General features: G+C 33.3%; 1 protein-coding gene across 1 annotated transcript in view; it reads left to right on the top strand.

Annotated features, from left to right (window-relative positions):
• Positions 1-1,856: 1,856 nt before the first annotated feature.
• Positions 1,857-25,278, top strand: part of HELRODRAFT_167639 (hypothetical protein) — a gene marked incomplete at both ends in the record, with an annotated part of 24,908 nt that continues 1,486 nt past the window's right edge. The window contains 21 exons of the mRNA XM_009013395.1: positions 1,857-1,949; positions 2,154-2,310; positions 2,932-3,051; positions 3,149-3,284; positions 3,611-3,735; positions 4,444-4,591; positions 7,697-7,783; positions 8,130-8,680; positions 9,463-10,159; positions 10,324-10,564; positions 10,736-10,843; positions 11,157-12,287; positions 12,794-13,462; positions 14,314-14,388; positions 15,541-15,891; positions 18,476-18,575; positions 18,977-19,499; positions 20,175-20,386; positions 20,804-22,597; positions 23,052-23,459; positions 24,106-24,175. Of these exons, the coding sequence (XP_009011643.1) occupies positions 1,857-1,949; positions 2,154-2,310; positions 2,932-3,051; positions 3,149-3,284; positions 3,611-3,735; positions 4,444-4,591; positions 7,697-7,783; positions 8,130-8,680; positions 9,463-10,159; positions 10,324-10,564; positions 10,736-10,843; positions 11,157-12,287; positions 12,794-13,462; positions 14,314-14,388; positions 15,541-15,891; positions 18,476-18,575; positions 18,977-19,499; positions 20,175-20,386; positions 20,804-22,597; positions 23,052-23,459; positions 24,106-24,175 (7,796 nt within the window). The remainder of the gene's footprint in view (positions 1,950-2,153; positions 2,311-2,931; positions 3,052-3,148; positions 3,285-3,610; positions 3,736-4,443; positions 4,592-7,696; positions 7,784-8,129; positions 8,681-9,462; positions 10,160-10,323; positions 10,565-10,735; positions 10,844-11,156; positions 12,288-12,793; positions 13,463-14,313; positions 14,389-15,540; positions 15,892-18,475; positions 18,576-18,976; positions 19,500-20,174; positions 20,387-20,803; positions 22,598-23,051; positions 23,460-24,105; positions 24,176-25,278) is intronic.

Genomic DNA, 25,278 nt, shown 5'->3' with positions numbered 1-25,278 from the left:
AATGCTCTGGTGATAGACATATATTGTTTTAAGACTTTCCAACCTCAAAATATAAAATAAAAGTTAACACATTTCATAAGTAAATGGAGATTTTTTAAATATTATATGGATCAATATAGTTTTAACAGTTTTTAATGATAATCAATTATTGCATGGTCTCTTACATGTCAACATATAAAATTCAGGCAAGTTGTTTATTCAGTGAAGATGTAAAGAGACTAATTAAATAAGGTTCATGAATTTACAATGAATAATAACAAAAACTTATTTCAATTTTTCAGAAAATAAAACGGTTTTCTATTTATTAAAAATATCAAATAAATTTAATTGCCTTTTTGATATAAAAATTACATTAAAATGTTTATTCCACACTCCAAAAACTTTTTTCCATTGAAAAAAGATTGAAAAATATTTTGATGCACACTAACTGGGAAGTGTAATGTTTATGATCTTGCTACAGTTTGTAGTTCAAATTCAAATTGGAAAAAGTGATATTTTTTGGACTAGCCCAATGTTATCTGTTATTTATTATCGTTGAAGAATGACATATTGTGCCAGGGAAACAAACGGTTTCAATATCTCTGTTTAGAATTATTTTTTATGTTTTGTTGTCATTCAGAGGAATAATTAATAATGTAATTAACTGGTTAGAATTATTATAAATACGGATGTAAAGCTGTATTTGATGCTTGGATTACATTTTTAATACTACTCACACACACTCACACATACACACATTTTCTGTTGACGAATACTTGGGGCTTTGTACACAGTCCTGGAAAAATATTAGAAAAAATAAATGTACATAAATTTAGAGAATCAAACATTTTTTGAAAGTATAATTGACTCTGTTAGATATTAAAGGCTTATTATTTAAGTTTTTTTAATTTGTTGTAAATGCCAAGTAACTAATGTATTTTTAAAATAAACGTATTATTGAGCATATGGTGAAATAAACATGTTCATGAAGCTAGCTGATGTTTTGTTTGCCTACTCTTCAGTTGTTTTTTAATTGTATTTGTTTGATTAAATTTTTTTTTAGATTGCTACATTTACTTTTTAAAGTTGATCATCACTTATGACCTAATGCTTCTCACATATTTTATAAAATTTAAGCAAATCCTAATCAGTTTTGCAAAGTTGAAAAGTTATAGATTCTTTGATTTTTCTAAATTTTTTTGTGGTATATTAAAAGCTGTGCAGCATGTATGTACAGTACATAAATAGCACTAGCATCTACATCAACTTTTTCAGCCCTTTTCTCATTAAGTCATTCAATTGTTTCCTATGATTGTTTGCACGAAATATACATACCCAGGCCAACTTATTCTACTATTTTTAAAATATAATATATTTGATGAAATTTTTATTCAATCAAATATATCTGATAAAACTTGAATATCCTTCAAAGACCTTCTGGAAAATGTTGATGGTTTTATTAGGTATACTTTGATGTTCACTGCTGTTGAAATGATAATTTTTTGGTATTTTATGCAGTATTGGCTTTTTGTGATTTAAATGTAATTTTGATTGTCAAAAAGTCAATTGTGAGTCAAGTGCTCTCTGTTCATTAATCTGTAGTGTTGTTTCAAATGTTTAGCAATCTTACATACATACTTTTCTTTAAATTCTTAAAACCACTTTCAATACAAATCATTCCAATGATCACCATCATAATCATTTTTTGATCCAATACATTGAAATCATTGACGGTCCGATAAAACATTAACGAATTTAGCAAAGGGCATTTTCATTACTGATTTTCAGTTTACTTTCAACCTAACAGTATTTACTAACTTTCTATCTCACCTCATGTTTGACTTTATTGAAAATTCTTGAAGGGATTGGCAAAACTTATGGCTCTAATCACAACTGAACTTCAGCTGTTAAGTGGATCATTCAGCACTAGACCATTAGAGAGAATTATTTACATACATTACAGGATACAAGTCTTTTATATATAGATATTTATTTAAATTTTTAATTTTTTGCATGTGTTTTTTAAACTCTTGTTTCTGTCAGCCTACTATCCATATACTTACGCTTTTGCTATTAATTATTATATGAAATAATTTTTTGTTTTACTTGCGTACACACTTTCAAAAATCATTTTTTCGAAAATTTATGTTAAAAAACTTGATGTAAAATTACAGGAAGAACTGATGAGCAAGAGTATCTATCAGTACCTTCATCCTACTAGTCATCAATTTTTTAGCAACTGTCTTGATTCACTGAAAACTGGCAAGTTGCCAGAATTCATCAACAATAGAAACTTTTCATTGGACACTAGATTCAGGATCAACTGTGCTGGTTGGTTGGTCGCTTGCTTGCTTGTTTGATGTCTTTCATTTTATTCTTCAATGTATTCTAATTTTTAAATTTTGGATTCATGGAACTAAGTTTTTTGAACTATCAAATTTTTAAAGTTATTTAACGAAAAATGAAAGCCTATCCAATTATTCTTGGAATCTCCTTTGTTTTGTAATTTTATTATTAACTTCGAACTTCAACTTAATTTATTCTTTTAATTTTCTTCCTCATTCAAATATTCATTTTAGAAAAAATATCTGCATTTGATTTCAATCAAAAATAAAAGTAATGCTATGTGACGTCAGATGATTGACTGAAATATTTTTTCTTATTAAATTTACACAAGTACCTTTGTTATATTGCTTCCATCATATTAATGATTTCTTCATCAAAAGCTTCAACCTATCTGTCTTAAATAATCATTGCTATGTATTTTATTGTGCTGTGTTGTGTTTTTTGATTTGTAAAGCAGACTTCAAAATCGTTTTTTACACATTGAAATAAAATTAGACGAGTTGATAAATCTGGTCTCTTTTAAGGACCATAAAATTTTATTGTTGTGAATAAGTTGTTTCAATTTAGCGCATGATATTATAGTACTTTGTATTACAATCATTGCAGATGAATTCATGAAAGAACTGAATGACTCAAATTATTTGAAAACTCGCCTTCAGTTTTTTTATCAGCAGGGTAAGAAAAGTGCTAGAGATGGAGACTATAGTCCAATTTCACCTGGATCAGGTTACTTCATTGTGATTTTATTAACATTTCATTATTTCTTCTTTTTTTTTATCATTTTTGTAGATTTAGCATCTATAATTTTTTAAACTGTTTGCAGTATCTGAAAACCCTAAGTTTTTGGTCTGCATCGCCCAGAAAGTTAATTGCACTTCAAACAATTCATCAAACTTGGAGCAGTGTCAGTTCACTACAAAACAAGATTTGCAAGGAAAAATACTGAACTGTGATTCAAGGTTTGCATTACAGCTACTTGTAAACAAACATATTTATCTTATAAGTCTGTTGTTGTCCTTTAATTAGTATCATACTCTATTCAAACAGTCAGATGTGTTTCTTTTCTTCTTTTCAGATAGAGTTAAGCATAATATCACCATTGCTTATATGTGAATATTTCATAATTTTGTCAAAAGTTATTAGTTTTTCATATTTTAATTCATGACCTGAGACCATATTTGTTCCAGTTGTATTTAAAAATTGATTATCATAATTATTCATGTTCCATTTAGCTTTTACAAAATTTTTTAATGATTTGGTATTATTTAATTTTGAATTTACCCAGTTCTTTGAAAGCTTACCTCTCAACTATCCCTGGATCAATCACCATAAGAGATTTTGTGGGCTGGAATGTTGTTGATTTTTGCCATTCCTTGGACAAGGACCGCTTGAGACAACATCATGAAGAAGGTTCTTAATTTCTATTGTTGTTTCTTTTCATTGTTCCTACTACTATTGGGTTGATGCTCGTAAATCATACAGACCATTCGTCAGAATTCAGAATGGTCTGTATGATTGGCTCCAGTAGTCCAACATGACTGCTTCTCTTTCTTTTTCTAAAATTTCATGTTATCTTGGATCCAGCCAGTTTAAACTTACTTGTTTTTTATTTTTTAATTAATTTTTTTGTACTATGATATTTCTACACTGAAGCAATAGGTTTTTCTCGTAACATATTTCATCAATTCTTCATCATCCCTTTCATGTTCTGCTTTTTATTTGTTATAAACTGTTTGCTACGTTTACGTCACCATTTTGCAATCTCTTCTATTACCAAGTTACAAACAAGTTTTAACTGAACATAAATACATATTAATTTGTTTTCTCTTTATTTACAAATGATTCTTATGAATTTGTTTCGACCCACATTTTTTAGCTTGCCTTCTAAAAAATTCCTACACTTTATTATTTTTTGATATTGACTGATCACTTTTTCTGTAAATAGTTTTTTTGAAAAGGTTATTGTGGAATAAATTAAATAGTCTAAAAATAATCTGTACCATTAAATTAACATAGAGACTAATCTGTCCCGAAGCCCTTAATGTTAATTAGATTTAATGTTAATTAGACTTAATGTATTCACTTGAATCAAAATAGAATAAACTTGCATATGAACAGTTGTAAAGAATGGCACGAACATGAGTGGTGTGTACAGATTCCAGATTCTGAAGGGAAAGTACGTCTATGTACAGACAAGAAGCAAGCTGTTCACTAATCCAAAAAATAGCAATCCTGAGTTCATTATGTCAACCCATTCCATCGTCAGGTCTTCTTCAGTCATTTGTTGTTTATGCATTCAATCTAAAAAATTTTTAGTACTATTAGTTATGATTTTAAAATAACTGTTAATTGTCTCAGATGTTATTTTTATTTTGATGTTTCTCAATTCGGAAAATTGAATTGTATTATGACTTGTTAAGCAGGTGCAGACAAATTTTGTCTTTATGCTTAGAACTGAAAAACAGCGTATATAAAGCATGTGTGAGAGCAGCGATAGTATATGATGGTGAAACTTGGGTGTTGAAGAGAGAGGAGGAAAGTGTACTGCAGAGGGCTGAAAGAGCTATGGTGAGGATGATGTGTGGGGTTAAAGTGAAGGATAGGAGTAGTACAGAGCTGATGTCGATGATGGGACTGAATGAGGACATTGTGACATTGATAAGGAGATCGAGATTACGGTGGTATGGACATGTGTTGAGAAGGGATGAAAGGATCGGGATTAGGCGAGCGTTGGAGTTCGAGGTTGAAGGAGTGATAGGGAGGGGTCGTCCGCGATTGGGATGAAGAGAGCAGGTGGAGAAGGACAAGGTGAAAGCGGGGTTGCGTGATACTGGGGCAAGTGACAGATGTGAATGGCGTCGAGGGGTATTTCGGTTTCATCATAGGTAGCCAAACGGCAACCCCCGATCTCGGGGAAAATGCCGTATAAACGTGTGCTGTTGTTGTTGTTGCTTAGAACTGAAAAGATTTAAAAAATGAATAAACTAAATAAAATATGTTGACGAACAAGACAAACAAATGCTCACCCACGCACGCGCACACATAAATGCTAACCAACATATGTATTAATGCATTGTGCTCACTAGCAGATCACAAAGCTATGCCAATTGATCAAATACAAATTTGAAAAATTATGTATTTACTGTAATTACTGTAATTACTTGAATTTACTTGAACGTCGACAACTCTGTAGAATATAAAAATGTGTGACGTGTATGTTGGTATGATTTTTTTTCAAAATAGAGAGCTAGCTATGGGTACAAAATGAAAATGATCTGTAAAGATTTAATTGTGTTGCTGACATGTTCTTGTGATTTGCATAAGGTGTGTATTTTGATATTAAAAGACAAGATTTAGACATTTTTTAACTGTTGAAGTTTTGGTTGGCGAGTTATATATCCCTGATCAAGTGTTTAGTGTGTTGTGTGTGTGTTGTGTGTGTGTTGTGTGTGTGTGTGCTTGCGTGCGTGCGTGTGTGCGTGCGTGCGTGTGTACAAGATGAAAATGATTTGTCTGTACGTGTTTGCACACGTGCGCTTGCATTTGTTGGGAACATTTATGGTTATAAACTTTTGAGTGGCAGTAACTTGTTCTGAGCTTCTATTATTCTATGTTTTCTTGTTTATATTCATCTTTAAATTTTGTTGGCCTTTAGTTCGTATTTTCATTTATTAGTAACATATATATATATATATATATATATATATATATATATATATATTTGTCCTAAAATTTGGACAGAACTTGTACCTCCCCATCTAAGAGCCATCATAAACCTACAACATTTCAAGTCAAAATTCCGTGCTTTTTTATTGACACTGGATCTCGACTCCACCACCTAATATTATATTAAGAATACGTTAGAGCAAATGATGCGGATGAATGGTCTTTATGAATGGTTAAACATTTATGTGTTTATATATGTACTGAGCGAACATTTACATAGTTATATGTCTATATATGTATGACACGAACATTTACTTATTTATCTTCAATTATCTTTCTGCTTCAGTTATTTTCCTTATTTTACTTCATTAACTATTCATGTATCTACCTGCGGTGGCCGCCACAAGACAAACAGTCTTATTCGGTCTCCGCATATTCAACTTCATAACTTTTAATCACTTATTTGATATGTTGTTGATTATGAATAAAACTTTGAAAATGAAATGAAATGAAATATATAATATATATATATATATATATATATATATATATATATATATATATATATATAGTCAATCAATTTTATCACTTAATAACATCTAATTTAACATATTATCGTCTATTACTTTTTAGATCTTTTTCATTTGTTTATTTGCTGTAATTGACTGACGTTGATCTGTCAGAACATTGTTTTTTGCATTACGTGCCTGAATGTCTAAATTACTTAATTTAATTCTAAAATTGCACTTATACACTTTATTTTTAATCAACAAATTCAACATTTTTTTTACCATTTTTTTTATTTCTGACTGATACGTTATGTTGTCTCAATTTTCAGTTGAGTTTACTCCATTTTAAAATTTATCAGTCTTGAATTATTACAAATTTCTTACAGCTGGGGCTGAGCCTTCTTTTTTTTACTGTTTGGCATTGCTATTTTTTACTTTACTGCATATTTTTTACATTCTGATGTGTTTTATAATTAATTTATTTTTCAAACCTTAACAATTGCTGCTAGGTGTTTAATTGGTTAATGGTGAATAACATCATTAGCACTTATTGTAAGACGTATTTATCTAAAATACAGCCACACAGTCAAACTCTAACCATTAATTTGCTGAAATAATGAATTGTGACCACACCTCTACCCTCTCATATATATTTATTTGCCTTCCAAATTTGCATCAGTTATTTTACTTTTTTTAACGCCAATTGGCATGTTTTCAGTTTTCTAGCCATGCCATTACAGTGGTAAATGAACATCAATATACTTGTCAATTGTCAACCAATTGATTACAGTACACTCTTGATCAACAATTTCAACACACTACGAACAAACAATTCATTCTTTTTGAATTTATTTGTCAAATTATATTTGTTAGAAAATCAGTAATCTTCGTTTGCTTTTGTAAATCCTTAATTTCTGTTTTAATGTCGGTAGGAGTTTTTTCACAGTTAAAATAATCATTAAATTCCAAATCCCAACTGATATACTTAGACAGTGTCTAAGTGTACTATGCTGTACTATGATCGATGCCATTATAATATTCTTTTTCACAGTCCTGTTCACTATGTTGAACTTATTATTATTATGTAAGAAGAAACCGTTAAAAATTTTCAGCAATTATTTTTGTAATCCAAACAAGAGTATGCTGTGTAGTGTATTATATCTGTCATTGAAATATCACCAATTGATTGTCGACAGGCCATGTGATTCCGATGCAGAATTGAAAGGTTCAGCTGAGAAGGGTCTGATGCAAGCCATCATTGGACCCATCCTGCCAAATTACAGGTATGTATGCTTCATTTTTCCATCACATACTTTTACCTACTTGTTTTTGCTGTTATATCACATTTATTCAACTGTCTGTATGAATCTTGTTCAACATATATCTATATGGTTTTTGTTCAGCAGTTTATCACAAAGTTTCAAATGCTAAAATATTCATAGAAATATTTTTAATGTTTAATATTAGCTTTTTTGTACACCATGAATGAATATAATGCAAAACCCACTGTAAAACTTGTTAAATGTAGTAAATTTAAATTTTTTGCGATATCATATATATTTTGGTATTTTAGATAAATGTACAATAAATACACACACACACACATCAAAGTTGATAACAATTACACAGAGAGAATTGGTTATCTTCTGGATTAAACAACAAATTCCCTACATCTGCGAATTCCTCCTCTTCATTAACATCTCCACAATTTTCATTGCCATCAAGTGATGCATTCTTGAAAGATTTTGATCAGTTGTCTCCTCTCACATCATCTTCACTCCTGTCACCTTCACAAACAATGGAAATGGATCAGTGGAACAGACCACATCAGCAACCTCAGTCTCAGATTCAACAGCAACAGCACTCTTTGATGAGATCGACGAGTGTTATTGGTCAGCCTTTCTTGTCTAGCGGGAGCAGACCTAGTTCTGTTTTATCGGACACACACAAAAATTTTCCTCAGCATACGCAGAAACCAAAGAGACCATACAAGAGAAAACATCAAAGTCCAACAATGGATGTGGCCGTGAATGATGATAGTTGTCCAATGAACAATCAGCAGATAAGTACAAAACGTCCTACATTACTCAACACTTCCATGTCAATGGTTGATGTTAACCACACACATGATGCCACAATGATGCTCACTCATCCTGCTGCTGCTGCTGCCGTGGACACAGGTTTCAATTTTTATCTTCTTTGCAGCCATGTCTCGTGCTGGGCATACATCGTGTTTATATTTTAATTCTCAATCGTCATATTAATTACCTTCTTACCTCTGTTCAATGGCTTCGATAATTTGCTTTGATTATTGTTTGGTGTGAAAAACAACCATTCTGTTTTAACAATTTTTATTTAGCGTTATCGTTATGAACAAAAATATGAACCAAAAGTTAACTTATTGGCATTTGGTACCAACAAGTTTTTGGTGCAGGATGTTAAATGTTGTTACATATTCCAGCTTGTGGGATTCTTTTCAAATATCTAGATAGTTTGTGTTCATGGATTACAATTAAAATTTTTGGAAAATACATATGTGTGATTAGGCAACAAAAAATTGAAGCATCCAAATAAAATAATTATTTATCAAAGTCATCAGGTTATGTAACTGAGTGATATACACTACTCAATTTGTTTACATTGCATATGTATGGTTGCACACACACACACACACACACACACACACACACACACACTTGTGGTCTTGCGTGTGTGTGCGTGAGGGTGTGCGTGTGTGCGCGCGCGTGTATTCGTATGCACTATCTAATGATTTAATTTTATTTACTTTTTTGAATTTTTGAATATTTGCAGATTGAATCATCGAAATTTTCAAATTATTTTTTTGAAACTGATAAACTTCGTTGCTATTTAGTTTGCAATGCTGTTAATGGATGCTGTTTACTGTTGAGCATCAATCAGGATCTAGTATATTAAGAATAACGACTCATTTGCTTTTTAACAGCTCTCCAGAGCACCAATGGTCCATGGAATCAATCTTGCAATCCATCACCTGTTCTCCCATCTCTTCCAACACACCAGTCATATCATCAACAACAACAGTATCAATATCAACAGCCTCAACATGTTTATCATTATCATCAGCAACCAATGGAGCAACAGCAACAACAACATCAACGTCAGCCCTTTCAACAAAAATCACGAATTGCCACAAACAAAAAACAACAAGTTCTTCAGATAAACAACAACAGTGCTAATAACAATAATTTAGATATAAGAAATAACATACTACCACTTGCATTGTCAGCACCCACAAGCATAATCAGCATCGATAATAACAAGTACACCAACTGCTTTAGTAACACTTCAAAGCCTCAAAATGACACAGCAAAAAATGAAAGTTTGCGAAAACTTTTGACGTCAAATGATGATGAATATACAGCTGATGACTGCAAAATCGTCCCAATCAAAACGAACAAGTTAATGAACAGTGGGGGCAACACTAACCTTAATGTTGCTGCATGTCCTTCATTGTCAGGTCTATCTGGCTTGTCATCGTTATCTGATGTCATGTCCTTGAGCACCAACCAGAGCCCACCCCAGGAACCACAGAGTACGACTCACATCGGTGAGAACTCCAACTCTCCTGTCATTCACAAGAATGACAAGAAATCTTTGAAGAAGGAGCAGTCATCTGGCAGGTAATGTGTTATGACTCCTGTTGTCTAACGAGTTTTGAAATTACAATATTTCTTTCACATTTGAAAGTGCAAGACACGAGAGAATTGAGTTATTTAATGTTTACGGTTAAAGGTTGATGATATGCAATTTGTTTAACTGTTGCTTTTATAATTATCATTAACAGATGCAACCTTTTGAAGAATTTACTAACTGGTAGTACCGATGATGAAGATGATGACTCAGTTCAACTGTCCTCAAACAGCAAGTTCAAATCAAATGTCAGCAATTCTTCCAGGCATATACTGACCAAACTTGAAAATCTTCAATCTCTGCCAGATAAAAATGCATTGGCAAGTGGTAGTGGTGCTGGTTCATTATTAACTAGTGAAGTTGAGTCTACCAGTGGGAACAATGCGCTACTGAAGGTTAATCCATTCATTACGTTTTTTGACTGTCAAATTTTTTCAGACGCTTTATTACAATAATGATGCGTTATTTTAACTAGTATTGAAGTATTTCTCATATTTTATTTTATTAACTAAACGTGTTTGGTCATGTTCCAACCAATTGTTTACTTTTCTACCGTATGTACCCAGGCATTGTTGAAGTCGAATGCAGATGATGACAAACCAGAACCTAAAGCGGACATCCTGTCTAAACTTCTGTCTGAAACATCTGACGGAACACCAATCCACCCACCAGCTGTTTGTATTCTTTTTCACAATTCTAAAAATCTATTTCATCTTTTTTGGTAATAAAGTAACTGAAACTGAAATCTATATATGTTTGTTGCAAATTAAAATCTGTGAAAATGTAACAAAATGAAAATGTTAAAATGGTTTTAATACATTGACAGGAGGAAAGAATTTGTAATATGTTATAGGAAAATTATGTATATTGTCTTATTTATTTTTTTATTTATTTATTCATTCATTCATTCGTTTTTTTTATTTGTCTGTGATAGAATTATTCTATCAGTGATAGAATTTTTTTTATAATATTAATACATTACCTTAGGAAATCACGTCCACAGTTGGCAAGGATGGAGACAGCAGCAAGATGTTCCTGTCGAATTCATCAAATGTTCGCAAGTCTCTTGTCAACATCGATAGCGAAAGTGGATTCATTGGAACTGTACTCATCAATGATGACATCTCTCTGTCGCACTTTATAAATGTAAACGAGAAAGATATGAACTACGACATGGATAATAACATGAAGTTATTTAACAAGAGTCTAACTGATGATAAATCAACAACATCAATGACTACAGCAACTGTCACGGTGACAATGTGCTCATCGTTAATGTCAGCGGCTATATCCTCATTATCGTCACTTATTTCTAATTCGTCGTCTCCCACTGAAAATATTACTGATCCATTCAGTGAAAAGAGTCCTTCCCAGAACAACAATAATTCAAACAGCACCAGTGACTCTGCAAATGTTAATGACAGTGCTAAACAAAGTGACGAACCGTCAGATAATGGTGGCGCTATTTCGGCTAGTAACGGTTCAAATGCGACGGCTAGCAATAGCAACGGCAGCCACAGTAATTCTAATAATAAAATTAGCCACATTAACAGCAAGAGCAAAAGACTCATGGCAAATTCTAATTGCAAGTTGTTGAAGGAATTGTTATCAACGCAGCCAGCTCCTCAGAACATTGTTTTTCCAAGTCGCATCAGCGCCCTGCCCATGGCCACTCCTCAAATGGTTTTCATGAACAAATCTAAAGCATCGGTGACCAATCTTGAAACCTTAATGCGTTTGACATCTTCAGGTATTACTACTACTACTACGACTACGACATCAACATCCTCCCCATCAAACAGTGAGCAAATGACGTCACCCATCGTACAGGTGACACCTTCTTCATCATCTTCAGCACTGATGTCGTCGTCATCAATTTCATCACAACCTTCTAAAAAGGTGGATGATAATGGTGGAAACAAAACTAAGCCATTGTTATCCAAGGGAAACAATGACAGAATGGATATGATGTTCAGCGATAACGGCCATGAGGATGATGAGAACAGCTTGTTGAAAAGTGATGAGGATTCATTGAAATTCAAAGACTTGACGGAAGCTGATTTGAATGAGTTCCTTTTTGATCCAAGTTTTGATCTGGAAAACATCTTATCTACTGTGGTCAGTTTCTCTTTAACTTGTTGTGTAGCAATTAATGATTTTCACGTTCACTCAGATTTAAAAATCATTATAGTTAAAACGACTCAACATTGTTGTTTAAACTTTTAGCCACATTTATTTATCGAGTTAGCAAATAGTTTTTCAAAATTTGCTTCAAAGATTAACTTAGCTGTTAATCACCTTCGGTGTTTAAATGGCAAAATTTGAAAAGTGTATCAGATTTTTATCATATCATAATTTATACTGAGATGCTGTCATGATGCATGGTGACACACACACAAACACAGCCAAAACACAGATACTAGCACAAAATTTCTAAAGTTAACTGGTATGTTTTCCTTATTCTACTTATGACAGTGTGAGCATTTGTTTATTTATCGATGTTTGTGTTTTACTGATTTGTTTGTTTTTCAAATGATATGGACGAACAGTTTTATCAATACAATCAAACATCTGCGTGTTATTTAAAAGATAGTAAGCACACACAACACGATACAACATGACAGATGCAACCCTCTGCTGCTCCAAACCTCAACACGACCACAGAAGAGTTGCCCGATGAAGATCCAATGGTGATTGTTAATCAGATGGAACACGTTATCATGTCTTCCAATGATCTTTCTTTCAATGACATAGATAGACTGATCCATAACTCAAACGATGCTAACAAAGCTTTCATCAAGTTCATTGCGGATGAAAGCAACAGGATGGGCTCTCAGTCCATCCCATCTAATGAAAGTGCCAGTAATGCTGATTTGTTTGCTAGCAAATCTTCAAGTAGGAGTCGATCGATAAATTTACATGAAAATTTGGCCATTAACGAAATACAACAGGAATTGATGCAACTTGATAAGTCTGATTTCGTCAATAAGAATAATGATGACACCCAAAAAAAGGACGATAGAGTTGATAAAAACAATAAAGTAAAGAGAACAGAAGGAAGAACAAATAACAAGACATCTGCTAACAAACAGCAGAAGGCTCTTCTTAGTCCAACATCTAAGAAACATGAACAGGGTTTGAAGTCTGCACATGTTGTTCGAACAAGTCTCATGACTGTCAACCATCCGTCGAACTCGGTGGTTTCCATTGCTGCACAGAACGGCAATAATAATTCTAATGACAGCAACACTTCAGCGAGAAAATCTTTGGAATATATGTTGGCGTCTCCTGAGGTTTCATATTTAATCTTCTTCTTGACAGATTTTTATAATTTTAACTGTTCATCTGTTATTTTCATAATAAAGATTTTGACTGGATGACAAATCTGAAAACTTTTAGTACTTTTTGATGTGGTTGGTGATGTAAATGTGACTAGTTGTAGTTAGAAATATAAATTTAGTGGGTGCTAGAAATGCTGCAATGTGTTTAAAATGTTGAGTTGAGCAATTTTGAATTGCATTAATTATTCTTGATTTATTTCAAATTTGATCAGACAGGAAATGAGAAAGTAAAAAGTGCCAAGGACCAATCATATCATGAGTGAATAAAAATTGACCAACATTACATCAATGAATTTTGATGTGACCAGTTTTGTTGATATAATCTCTTGTTTGGCCCTATGGTGTAACGGCAAAGTGCCTAGCACCGTATTGCAATGACCAGTTTCGGTTGCACTGAGATCTACGCCTGTCACATGCTATGTGTGTGTGTGATGCGTTGTTTTACGTGTGTTTACAGGCACCATTCTATGTCTGTTTTTGATGCTTCTGACAAATATTGATGAGAGAATCATAATAAATTAAGTTAACTTATAAGCGTATATCTAAAAGTTAAGTAACAAAAAATTTGTTTTGAGTGAATTTTACTTTTAGTTATACAATTTGTATCAAATAAGGCTGGTGTCTTAACTGAGCTTTATTTTTACTCTGTTTAAACGTTGGAATAAGAAATTGCTACAGGTCTAGTTGTAGAGTTAACATACACTGCATAGCTGATATTTGATATGCGGCTTATTGTTTATAAATTGTTATAGCTTATGTTTCCTTATCAATTTTTATCTAAAAACGAAATTCATCACAAACAGTTGGATGGCAAAAACTCATTGAAAAAATTTGAAGAACAGATGAAAGTTGATTTATGCCCTAATGCTGTTGTCTCCGTAAGTGATTTCTTATGATAACAACAAAACCCGTGCAAACATTCTTTAATAGTACATACCTTTCTTGTTATGATGTTTACTGGTTACGCTGATGAGTGGAATGATGAGGACGACTACGATGGTAAACATGATGCAACAATTATATTAATGGGAGTTTCCAGATGAAATTGTAATAAATATGCACAGTCAGAGAGTATAGGCGCTTGATTCAATGTTAAGATCTGATCTTCATTAAGATAACTATTGCAGCAAGCAATGATTGATGCTGTATGTTTTATGAAGAAAATATGTTGTTTTTGTTGATAAAGTTGATTTACATCTCTCATTATTAACACCAGTTCTTATCATTCGTTGTTCATAAAATTAATGATAACGTTGCTCATAAAATTAATATTTGATAACGCTGTTGTTTGGTTGTTCAAAACCGCAATGCATTAAGTAATATCGTGTTTTGATAGTTTCGAATAATTTTTTACGACACAGGAATCTTTCGATTAAAATAATCTATGATATAATATCGTATCGTAGCCAACGGTTTATGCCGAGAACAATAATTTTTACCTTATTTGTAACACAACTTGATTCACTGCTGCCACTGCATAAATAATGGATGGAACTAAAACGAATTAGAGTGTAAATGTATAGGGAGAGAGTTGAATTATTGAATAGTTGTGATCATTGAGTAAATGAAATTGATGTTATCTGCCGGTTGTGGTCATTAATCATTGCTTTATGCACTGCACTACACTGCACATAAATGAACTATGTAGAAATTATTAGACGACACCATAACCTTTCTATTTCAAATAATTTTAGTTTACTTTTAAAATTATATAGTTGCAAACAAATTTAATAGCAAAAATTTTCATTTTAGCGAACTTTAATTGTTCACGTTTGTGTCTAGGTATTGTTTTGAGATACTTTCTCTGATAATCTTTTTCAGCAAATTGAGACGTTATGAAATACTTTGTACATAGGCTGATGAACTTTTTGAGATATTTTTGCAATGTAATAGTAACAAAGCAGTTATTTCATAATGTTATTGTTATTATGTAAGTTATGTGCTATAATGTAAAGCAATAAAATTAATGATTTATTTCTATGGTGTGGCCTGCCACATCCACAAATATAAACAATTTATATTCTCCTCAGCGTTCTTCTTTCCAAATTACATTGGGCCAACTTTTGAACAACAATGGCAGCAACAACAACAACACCGTCAACAACATCAATTCAAATTACAGTACAGCAACAGATAGCAACAACAACAGTGACACTAATTCCGACTTCCCAAGTGCAAAAGGCAACAAAAATATCAATAGTGATATTGAGATCACTGATGCTGAAAACAATAAAAGTGCCACAATCACCACCACCAACAACAATGCCAACAACAGTGGCAACAATAATGTTTCAAACAAGAATGAAGAAACAAAACAAAACTTTTGGTTGAATGCAAAGAGCAAATCAAACCTGACAATGACTGGAGGATCTATCATTCAGGTGCTCATTCATTTTTTCATGCTGGCTTCTGTTTCTTTTTGATGTCTTAGTTTTATTTTTCGTTTTTGTGCTGTGGTCATAGGTAATAATTAATATATTTGACATTTGAAGTCGTCATTTAAACAGTGTTATGCAGTATAAGTATGCTAGCAGCCTGACAATGCACATGCACACTTACTTTGGCATTTACTTTTTATGAGGACAACTTGTATTTACTGAGATGTGCTGATTTCATTGGTTGTTAAGAAACACAAAAATCCACAATCCTTTTGATTCAGTCCTCACTACACTCATCCACTGCATTTTGCAATGAGTTATTATAGTATAATGACAATAACGTTTATCAAAATTTCAAAGTGTTTTTTGTAAATGTAGATACTTGATTCTTTCTGCTCGTGTGGTTAAGAAAAGTTAATACTTTCCAATTTAACTTATTGTTAATATTCTGCCTGCCTGCCTCCTTGTCAGTGCTTTGTTGACATATGTTTATGCTATATTCCAATCGTTTATTTTGCTTATTTATGTTTATGCTTGTTCATGTTTTGCGGCTGGTTTCTGTTGTGATTGACGGCATTAAAAATATGCTCTTGAAAGGATTGATAAAAAGGATAGCAGAATTAAAATTTAATAAAATGAATTATAAATAATTCTTAATGTATGCGCCCAAAACAATTTTGCTTTACCCCATGAGAAGCTTTTGTTAAATTTTGTAATTAAGTATTCTTTGATGGAATTCCATGTTTTATTGAATTTTTATTACAAAATATAATAAATATTAATTTTCAGAGAATTTTCAAACATATTTTTTTTAAATAAATTTTTTCTCTTTTCGTTATAAAATCATTAATGTAAAGTTTTTCCATCATCACTCTCTCTTCCTCGTCGTCGTCGTTCTCGTTGTCGTTTTTAAAAGTTTGCAGCTCTTTTCTTTCAAAATAATGCATAGTATCATTGCAACTCCCGAAGGTTGTGTATCAATTTCTTCGCAATCATTTCCGTTCTGCCGCTGAATTACCTTAAGTTTGCCATCATTCTGCTGATGGTACAGTTTGTGTTTTATTGTTTTAATTAAACATGCTTTCAAGAGTTAAGAGGCATTAATTACACTGAGTTGAATTTTTTTAATTTTCCGGATTTTATTTCTCTTTACTTTCTTTAATAATTTAGTTTATTCTTAGTTATGTTTAAGATTCTTATTTAATTTTTTTTATTTTTAAAGACTCAGATGAATGTCTTTTTATTTTTGAATAGTATAGAGATACAAAGTTTTCACAAAGCTAAGAATTTGTTTCTTGAATTATAATAAAGTCACCAAAATAAAAGTTTGTTGGTGTGTAGTTTTTTGGTATTTAATTCACTTCAAACGTTAATTAGACATAAAGATTTGTCCAATAATGACATGATAATAATTATTAATTTTATATTTCTTTGATTTTTTTTGTTTCATATCAACGAATATGTTAATCAAAGTTGAATATCATCATTTCAAACACCACATGCTTCAAAGTGTATAAAAATTGAGCTAGTGAGCAAGCAAGGCTGTGTACAACCTTCTCTACTCAAGTATTCATAGCACAACCCTTGATGTGTTTGTTCATTTGTTTGTTTTTTATGTACTCGGCTATTCATCTGCCATCTATCTGCCATTCTGGATGCCGGTTGTTTCTAACATGCAAGAAAAGCACTGGGAAATAATTATCAGTTTGCGTTTATGGAAATGTAAATTTACATTTCATCAAAGTCAAAGTATTAGTTTAAATAACGTCATTTCTGTTAGAAGAATATTTTTTTCCATTTTTAGATGATGTGTTTTTTTATTTTTTTTATGTTTGTCATTTCAACTGGCTTGTTATTGTTTGAAAGGAACATAAATTAAAGATTCTCCTTCAACTTTGATCTAATTACGCACGCACACACACATACATACACACACACACACACACACACACACACACACACACAGGCAACACACACAACCTTCTCTATACAACTGATTAACTGAACATTTGACTTTTAAATTTAGTTGTAGTACTGTTTATGGTTATGTATGGAAGAAGCTTGTGTACATTTAGATGTTTTTTAATCCATTTGTATGGTAATGTTTGTTGGCATGCACGCATATTTTGTATTAAGATTTAAGGATAGGATGTAGAATAATGATATACTTTATTAGGATTGTTGTATTATTATTATTTATTATTATTATTATTATTATTATTATTATTATTATTATGCACTGACACACAGATATGCATCTAGACTACTTAAATGTGTAGATATTTGAATAATCTTAATGTGAAATTTACATGTTGATCCATGTTCTGAATAGTGCAGCATCCGTGGTGACGAATAATTTTTAAAGAGAAGTTCAATAGTACATAGTGCCTTTAATCTCAAATAATTATTTAAAAATGACTGTCACCATGGTGTCGATGGTAATGGTGCTGGTAATGATGAACAAAAAGTTATAATGATGAAAAAATAATATGGAAAATAATTTTTTGCCTGTATCAACTCACTCATTCACTCACTCACCCAATCAGTCAATCACTCACTCTCACTCAATCAATCACTCCCCCACCAGGTGGCACAATCTCCCACGGTCACCACAAACAGTCCACTCCTATCTCCAGCCATATCTCCCAGATTCAACAAATCCATCAAATCTCCTACCTTAGCCATGGGTTACTATTGATATTATATATATATATATATATATATATGAGTGTGTGTGTGTGTTTGTGTGTCGTGCGTGCGTGTGTTTGTGTGTGCAGGTGAAACTGTTTGTAAAATGCACTCTCTTTATTGAAACCTGATATCTAACGAAAATAATTAAAGAAATTGATTTATGAATTATTATTTTTATCATGCTCTAAGGTCCAACACCTGTTTTTATGTAAAACAGACCTTGCCATTGTTGATGTTTATGTCGTAGTAGTATTAGTTTTTGTATATGAGATGGTTGTACTAGTTGTGATGGTAGAGATGATAATGATAATGACGGTGGTGTTGATAGTAGGGATGGAAAGGAAGGTGAGGAACTGACGTTTGGTGATTAAATTGATTTTGAATGCCCGGCCGTCAGGTTCTGTGCCTGGATCACTTCAAGCCCTGCACCAGCATCATTCAACAAGCCTCAACAATGTCAAGAACGCAAACAGGAATTCATTCGCAACATCATCTCCCGCCAGCGTCGCTTTCTACAACAATGCAAACCTGACTGACAATAGCAGCAACAACACGTCGGGCATTGGAGTAAGCAACAGCACAAACAACAACATGGTCGTCAGCAACAACAGCAGCAGTTCAGTGGCTAACTCCTCAGCCTGTTCTAAGAGCAACAACAGCAGCACTGGCAGCAGCATTGCTAACAGTTCGAGCATCTCATTGGCAAGCAGCAGCAGCAGTGCAACTAACAGTGCAAACTCTACCTCAACAATCAGTAGTGTTGCCAACGTCACAAAAGCCACTGCAACTCCTCACAATAACAACAACAACAAAAACGATAACGGCAAGAACAAGTCAGGTGCCAAACAATCACTAACAATACAAAAGTTAAATTTGAAAATCAACTCTGGCAACAACGCAGACAATACTCACAGATCACTGTTAGTGTTTTGGTCTGTTATTTTATGATCATCGCTTGTCATTTCTTCTGTTTTGTTTATTATTGCACCAGTTAAACTGTCCAGCAAATTTATGAACATCGCATTAAAGAAATTTGAAGTTACTGGTTGTACTGATGACAGGATTCAAAATGCACCAAAACTATCCAGCATCCCATGCCATCATTTGTTAATGCCTTGGAATAGTTTCATGTATAATGCTATGTATTTTTATTATTTTGTAATTACCAACAACAGGTGATATGTTTTCGCTTATATAAGCTTCATTACCCTTTATTAAATTTCCTAAACATTTCTATTATCTGATACTGCAGCTGAAACAGCCGTTTTTAATAAATTGTTTATACTAACAAAAAGAAGTTTTATGTATTAATATATGAGCTGCATGTTTGAACATTTTAATAAGGGGTTTCTTGATCATTGTTTTTTGTGTTAGATATCTTAATCTGTTTAACGCTGTTATGGTACCTCAGCCTTCTTGTTGTGTGCGTGTGTGCAAGTGTGCATGTGTACCTGTGTGCTCAAGCTCACGCACCTCATGTACTATCTGTTACAACATTTATATTATATAAAGTTTTTGACTGAGAATAAAATTTGATGGCATTTAACAATTCAATAAACACAGCTGGTTGCTATTTTAAAATTTTATTAAAACAGATCGCTGACGGAAGAGACGGCATCCTCGTCATCCTCTTCCTCCTCCTTCTCTTCATCCTCATCTTCATCCTCATCGTCATCATCATCTTCATCGTCTCAGCCAGCGACTCCGTTAGTGAAGACGCCCACCACTCCAACATTGAATGCCAAACAAGCGTTGAAAGGAGTTTTGCAGATAAGAAGTCAGATGATCCAAAATACTTCACATGCAGGTCTGTTTGAGTATTTGTGCACGTTTGTTTATGACAGTTTATATGCGCGTCTGTTTGTCTGTGTGCGTGCTTGTCTACACGTGTGTGCCTGTGTTTGTGTTTGTCTGTGTGGCAGTATGTGCATCAATTTATGCATAATATGTAATTCAACATTTTTTGAGATGTAGTTTTTTATGTGACAAAACACAGGTTGTTAATTTTTTCATGTTTTACCGTAAATCTTTATGCTGTAATGAAACAGCAGTTTTGCTTGATAAAGGAATAAAGAAAGATAAAAGTTAAACTTTTCTAAAATTCTTAAATTAAATCTGCATTGGATGGGTTGCTAGCATGCGGTTTTTGAAACGTGCACTTATAAACATACTTTCCTGATAGCTCATAACGTGTATGCACACATTACAGATTTATCCTCATCAGGTAGCAAAAGATTGATAACTGCAAACAACAGCAGCGGAAGTAAGGTGAACAGTGGACCAAGCAGCCAGCCAGCAACAATTGTCTCAAACACTACAACTAATATTCCTGTTTCCAATCTCATAAAGTTTTCACATCAGCCAAAATTGCAACATCAGCATTCGTTAAATGACACAAAAGTGTTTGCAAGACAAGGTAATTTGAGTTTGGATGAAACATCTAATTTTGACGGTGACTTGGATAAGATGAAGGTTAAAGCTGTACGTGATTTGGAGGATCTTGACGATATTCTCAATCGCGACAACACTATTGAATCAAAGAAATTTAAACAAGATGCCCAGTGTTCCCCACATCAACAACAATTACAACTCCAACAACATAAGTTGCAACAACATCATCTACAACAACACCTACATCAAAAACAACAACAGCCACATCAGCAGCAAGTTCAGCAGCACCAGTTCATACAGCACCAAATGGATTTCAACGAGTCAAACAATTCTGCTGGTTTATTAAATGAACCGCATAATTCAAATGGTTTCCAAGGAGCACCCATCAATCATATCAGCAGTGATCCATTGCAACATCATCAGCAGCGCAAAATATATATCCAACAGCAGCAGCAACAGAGTCATATAGGTGACAGCATGCCATATAGAAGTAATCCACATCACCAGCAATTCATTGTGACACAACAACCGCATTTGCCAAATCCTCACCAACAGTCTCCATCAGTCCCATTGCAACACCAACAGCAGTATGTTGGCCTACCAAACGAAATATCCACAATGCATAGTCCTTCTTATAGTATGAAGAAACATGATCACCAGCAACATCACAGGGTTACAAGTTTGAATGCAGATGAGCTGATTAGCAACAGCGCAGTTTTAAAACAACAGTACCTACCACCTCAGCATTACACTCAACAGTCTGCACAGCATCAATCTCCACAATTGGACATCATACACAATCGTTCACAAGCTGCCAGCGCCCAGCATATGAGCCACAGATCTATCCCACACCAACAACAATTCATGTACAGGCAGACATCAGCAGCCCAGCCATGCCATCCTCCAGCTCGGGAGCACATGACTTACAAGTCTCACATTGCACAACAACAACAATTTTCTTCATCGAATTCAGCATATTCCAATATGTATGCTAGTCGTTTGTCTGAGGTTCAGCCAAATGTACTACAACAACATCAACAACTTCAACATCAACATCTTCAACAGCAACATCAACAACAACAAATTATTAAGCAGAATGCAACACAACAAATGTCTTTCTATCCACCAAACCATCAACAGCATCATATACAACAGCATCAACAATATCAGCAGCAACAACAACGTCCACAGCATCAGCAACAACACAACGAGCAATTGGTTTTGCAAAGACCATCACCTCAAACGGTTCAAGTTGAACAATCTTCAATAAATCAAACACAGCAAAACGTTTGGCCCCAACAACAACTACAGCAGCAACAGCTTCCGATGCAGTCACAACAACCACTCTCGCAGAAGCCATTGCAGCAGCAACAGCAGCAACAACCTCTACTTGATGGTGCACACTCAGATTTGTCGTCTTCAAAAACACCTTCCTTGGACATCAGTCAAGTTTTGTTTGGACCTGATGAACCAAACATGAACAACATCGAAGAAGATGAACTGGAAAAGTTGTTAGCCACTTTCACGGAAGGCTTGGATGATGTTGATCCATCAAGAAGAAGTAACAACATTCTCGATGCCATGTCTGATATTGGCGAGTTGTCAGAATTTCTTTCAAGAGAAGAAGGTATGATTGTATTCTGTGTACATGTTCGTTCACGGCACACATGCAAGTTCACACAAACATGTTCGTACATGCATATTTACCCATATATGCATGTTCACGCACATACAAATTTATAAATAAATGTTCAAACATTTATACTCTCACGTGGCCTGTTCATCCGTACATACATGTTCTCACACCTGTTCGTTCATACATACATGTTTTCACATACCTGTTCATACGTGCATGTTTGTATTTATGTCTGCATATGCTTATGTCAGTAAATCTGTCTGTTTGTCTTTGGATTTTATTTGTTTGTCAATTAAAAATTGTGGTTTTACTAATGCAAACATTACGTGTTTGGTTTTGTCATGTATGTTATTTTAAATTACGAAAACATTTTTTTATTATTTTTTGTTACCACCACTTTGAATGATTTATTTTTTAATAGTTATTCATTTTAAAATATTATCAGATGAATGTAGTGCAAGACAAGCAGAGCCAATGCAACCATCACAAGTGCCAGGCCACAACATTCAACAACAACAACAATTCTACCAGCAACAACATTCACAGCCACAAATACATCAGCAAATGGTTCAACAGCCTCATCACCAACAACTACTGCAACAAACGAAACATCAGCAGCAGCAGTTGCAACAATTCTCCCAACAAGGGATGAACAATAGGAACAATTTATCAAGTATATCTCCCGAATTATTCTTTACCTCTGATATGGAAGTGAATAAGAAGTTTGATAGTTTTGCTTCTGCTTCTTCTACTGCTCTCAACAACAATCATATCCTCAGCAACATACTCATGTGCAACAACAACAACAACAGCAGCAACAACAGCAACAACAGAATCATGAATGAGCCAAGACGTCCTGTAATGCTTGAGAAACTTCTGTCAGAATGATTCATTTCAAAACAATTTGTCTTGTTTTCAAATTTATGTTAAATATTTGAACAATTTAGTTGTTTGACTTTCAGTGAAGAATATTCTAGAACACAGGTTATTAGACGACGTGTGAAAGACTTGGTAGCCGCTCTTTCATAATGTCTCGTCTCCACTCGTATTTACGTGCTGTGAAACTTGGATGACTTCAAGAAAGTGCTTCCAACCGTGGCTGCAATTGCGTGCAACCGTAATCAGAATTGTACATAAGATTGAGCAATGCACTGTGCTCTGCATAGCCTGATTGCTCTGCGTGTATTAACATAGAATGATGTAACAGTTGACATTGTTTAGCTCTGACGGCTAGCTGATTTACTAACAATATATTGCTATAGTTTATTATTCTTTTTTTTCTATTTATTTTATTGTCTTTGTTAGGATGTTTGTCTATATGATGAACATAGTTCATTATTATTATTATTATTGTTAATATTGTTATTGTTATTATTGTGATCAATAGTTTTATCATAAGTTATGTTAGCTTATCCATCCATTCATCCATCTATCAATCCATCCATTCATTCATTCATTCATTCATTCATTCATTCACTCATTCACTTACCATTGTTTAGATTGCGTTCTCTGTGTTGCGTGCCTGTCACGTGGTCTTGTTAACAATGAAGATAATAATAATAATGATAGGTAGATAGACGTATGTATAGATATTGTATATACAGCTTATGATTATGGCATTAACTAGCATAATGAGTTCAAGTTCATCGCCCTCCTTATAACAACCATCATAAACAATTTTTATTTTTTCTCTGTCACCAAACAAACAACAACCCTGGTAATCATCACCACTGATTACCATCATCATCATCAACAACAAAAATATCATCATCATCAGCAGCAGCAGCATAGTCTTGTCATGTGTATACATTATGAAATAACGATGACAACGGCGACGATGATGATAATTATAGTAAAGGTGATGATGACTGTGGACTCCGCTGATCTAATGAACAGAAGTTAGTTAGTTGGCTGGAAGCTGCTGCCACATCTTATGATGAAAGTTGAACATTACTCAGGGTCTATGTTAGACTGCTTAGCGCTTTCATATCTTCATCGTCATCACCGTAAATCACCATTTCCACCACCATCACCATTATCATTGGTTTGTGAACAGTGCACGCACAAACAGGCTGGTTTATTAACATTTATTAGATTTGATGCGCGGTATTGTTTCGACGGTTCCTTAGTTATTTTAATTGGTTAATTAATATGTATTTCTTTCCCTGATTGAAGTTACTTCGTTCTTGGCGTTCTCGTTCAGTTTCTTCTCTCGCTGGTGAACTCTTTATGGCATTCTCAATTAAAGATGTTTAATTGATTGCCACTATATATATACATGCGTGTGTGTGTGTGTGTTCGTGTATATTGTACATTATACATGTATAAATGCTCATTGTTTCTCTCGTTCATTCATCCATCCATCTTCTCATTTAGCATCTGTTTATATATATATATATATATATATATATATATATATATATATATATATATATATATATATATATATATTTACAATATTCTATAAATTTTACCGAATGTTTGGCGTTAATATGTTTGTAGTTCGTTTTTTCGATTTTTCTCACTAAAGTTTTTTGGTGAACGTTTAGTTTATTAAAATTCAAAATAAACTTATTTTTAGAATTCATGCTGCAAATAAGGCCATATTTCGATTCATTCGGAATTCCGAATGCCATATTTTGATTCATTCGGATTCATCCGAATGCCATATT

Source organism: Helobdella robusta (genome assembly GCF_000326865.2).
Source record: "Helobdella robusta unplaced genomic scaffold HELROscaffold_12, whole genome shotgun sequence".
Taxonomy (NCBI): Eukaryota; Metazoa; Annelida; class Clitellata; order Rhynchobdellida; family Glossiphoniidae; genus Helobdella; species Helobdella robusta.
Note: the sequence above shows the minus strand (reverse complement) of the source record. Positions and strands in the feature narration are given on the sequence as shown.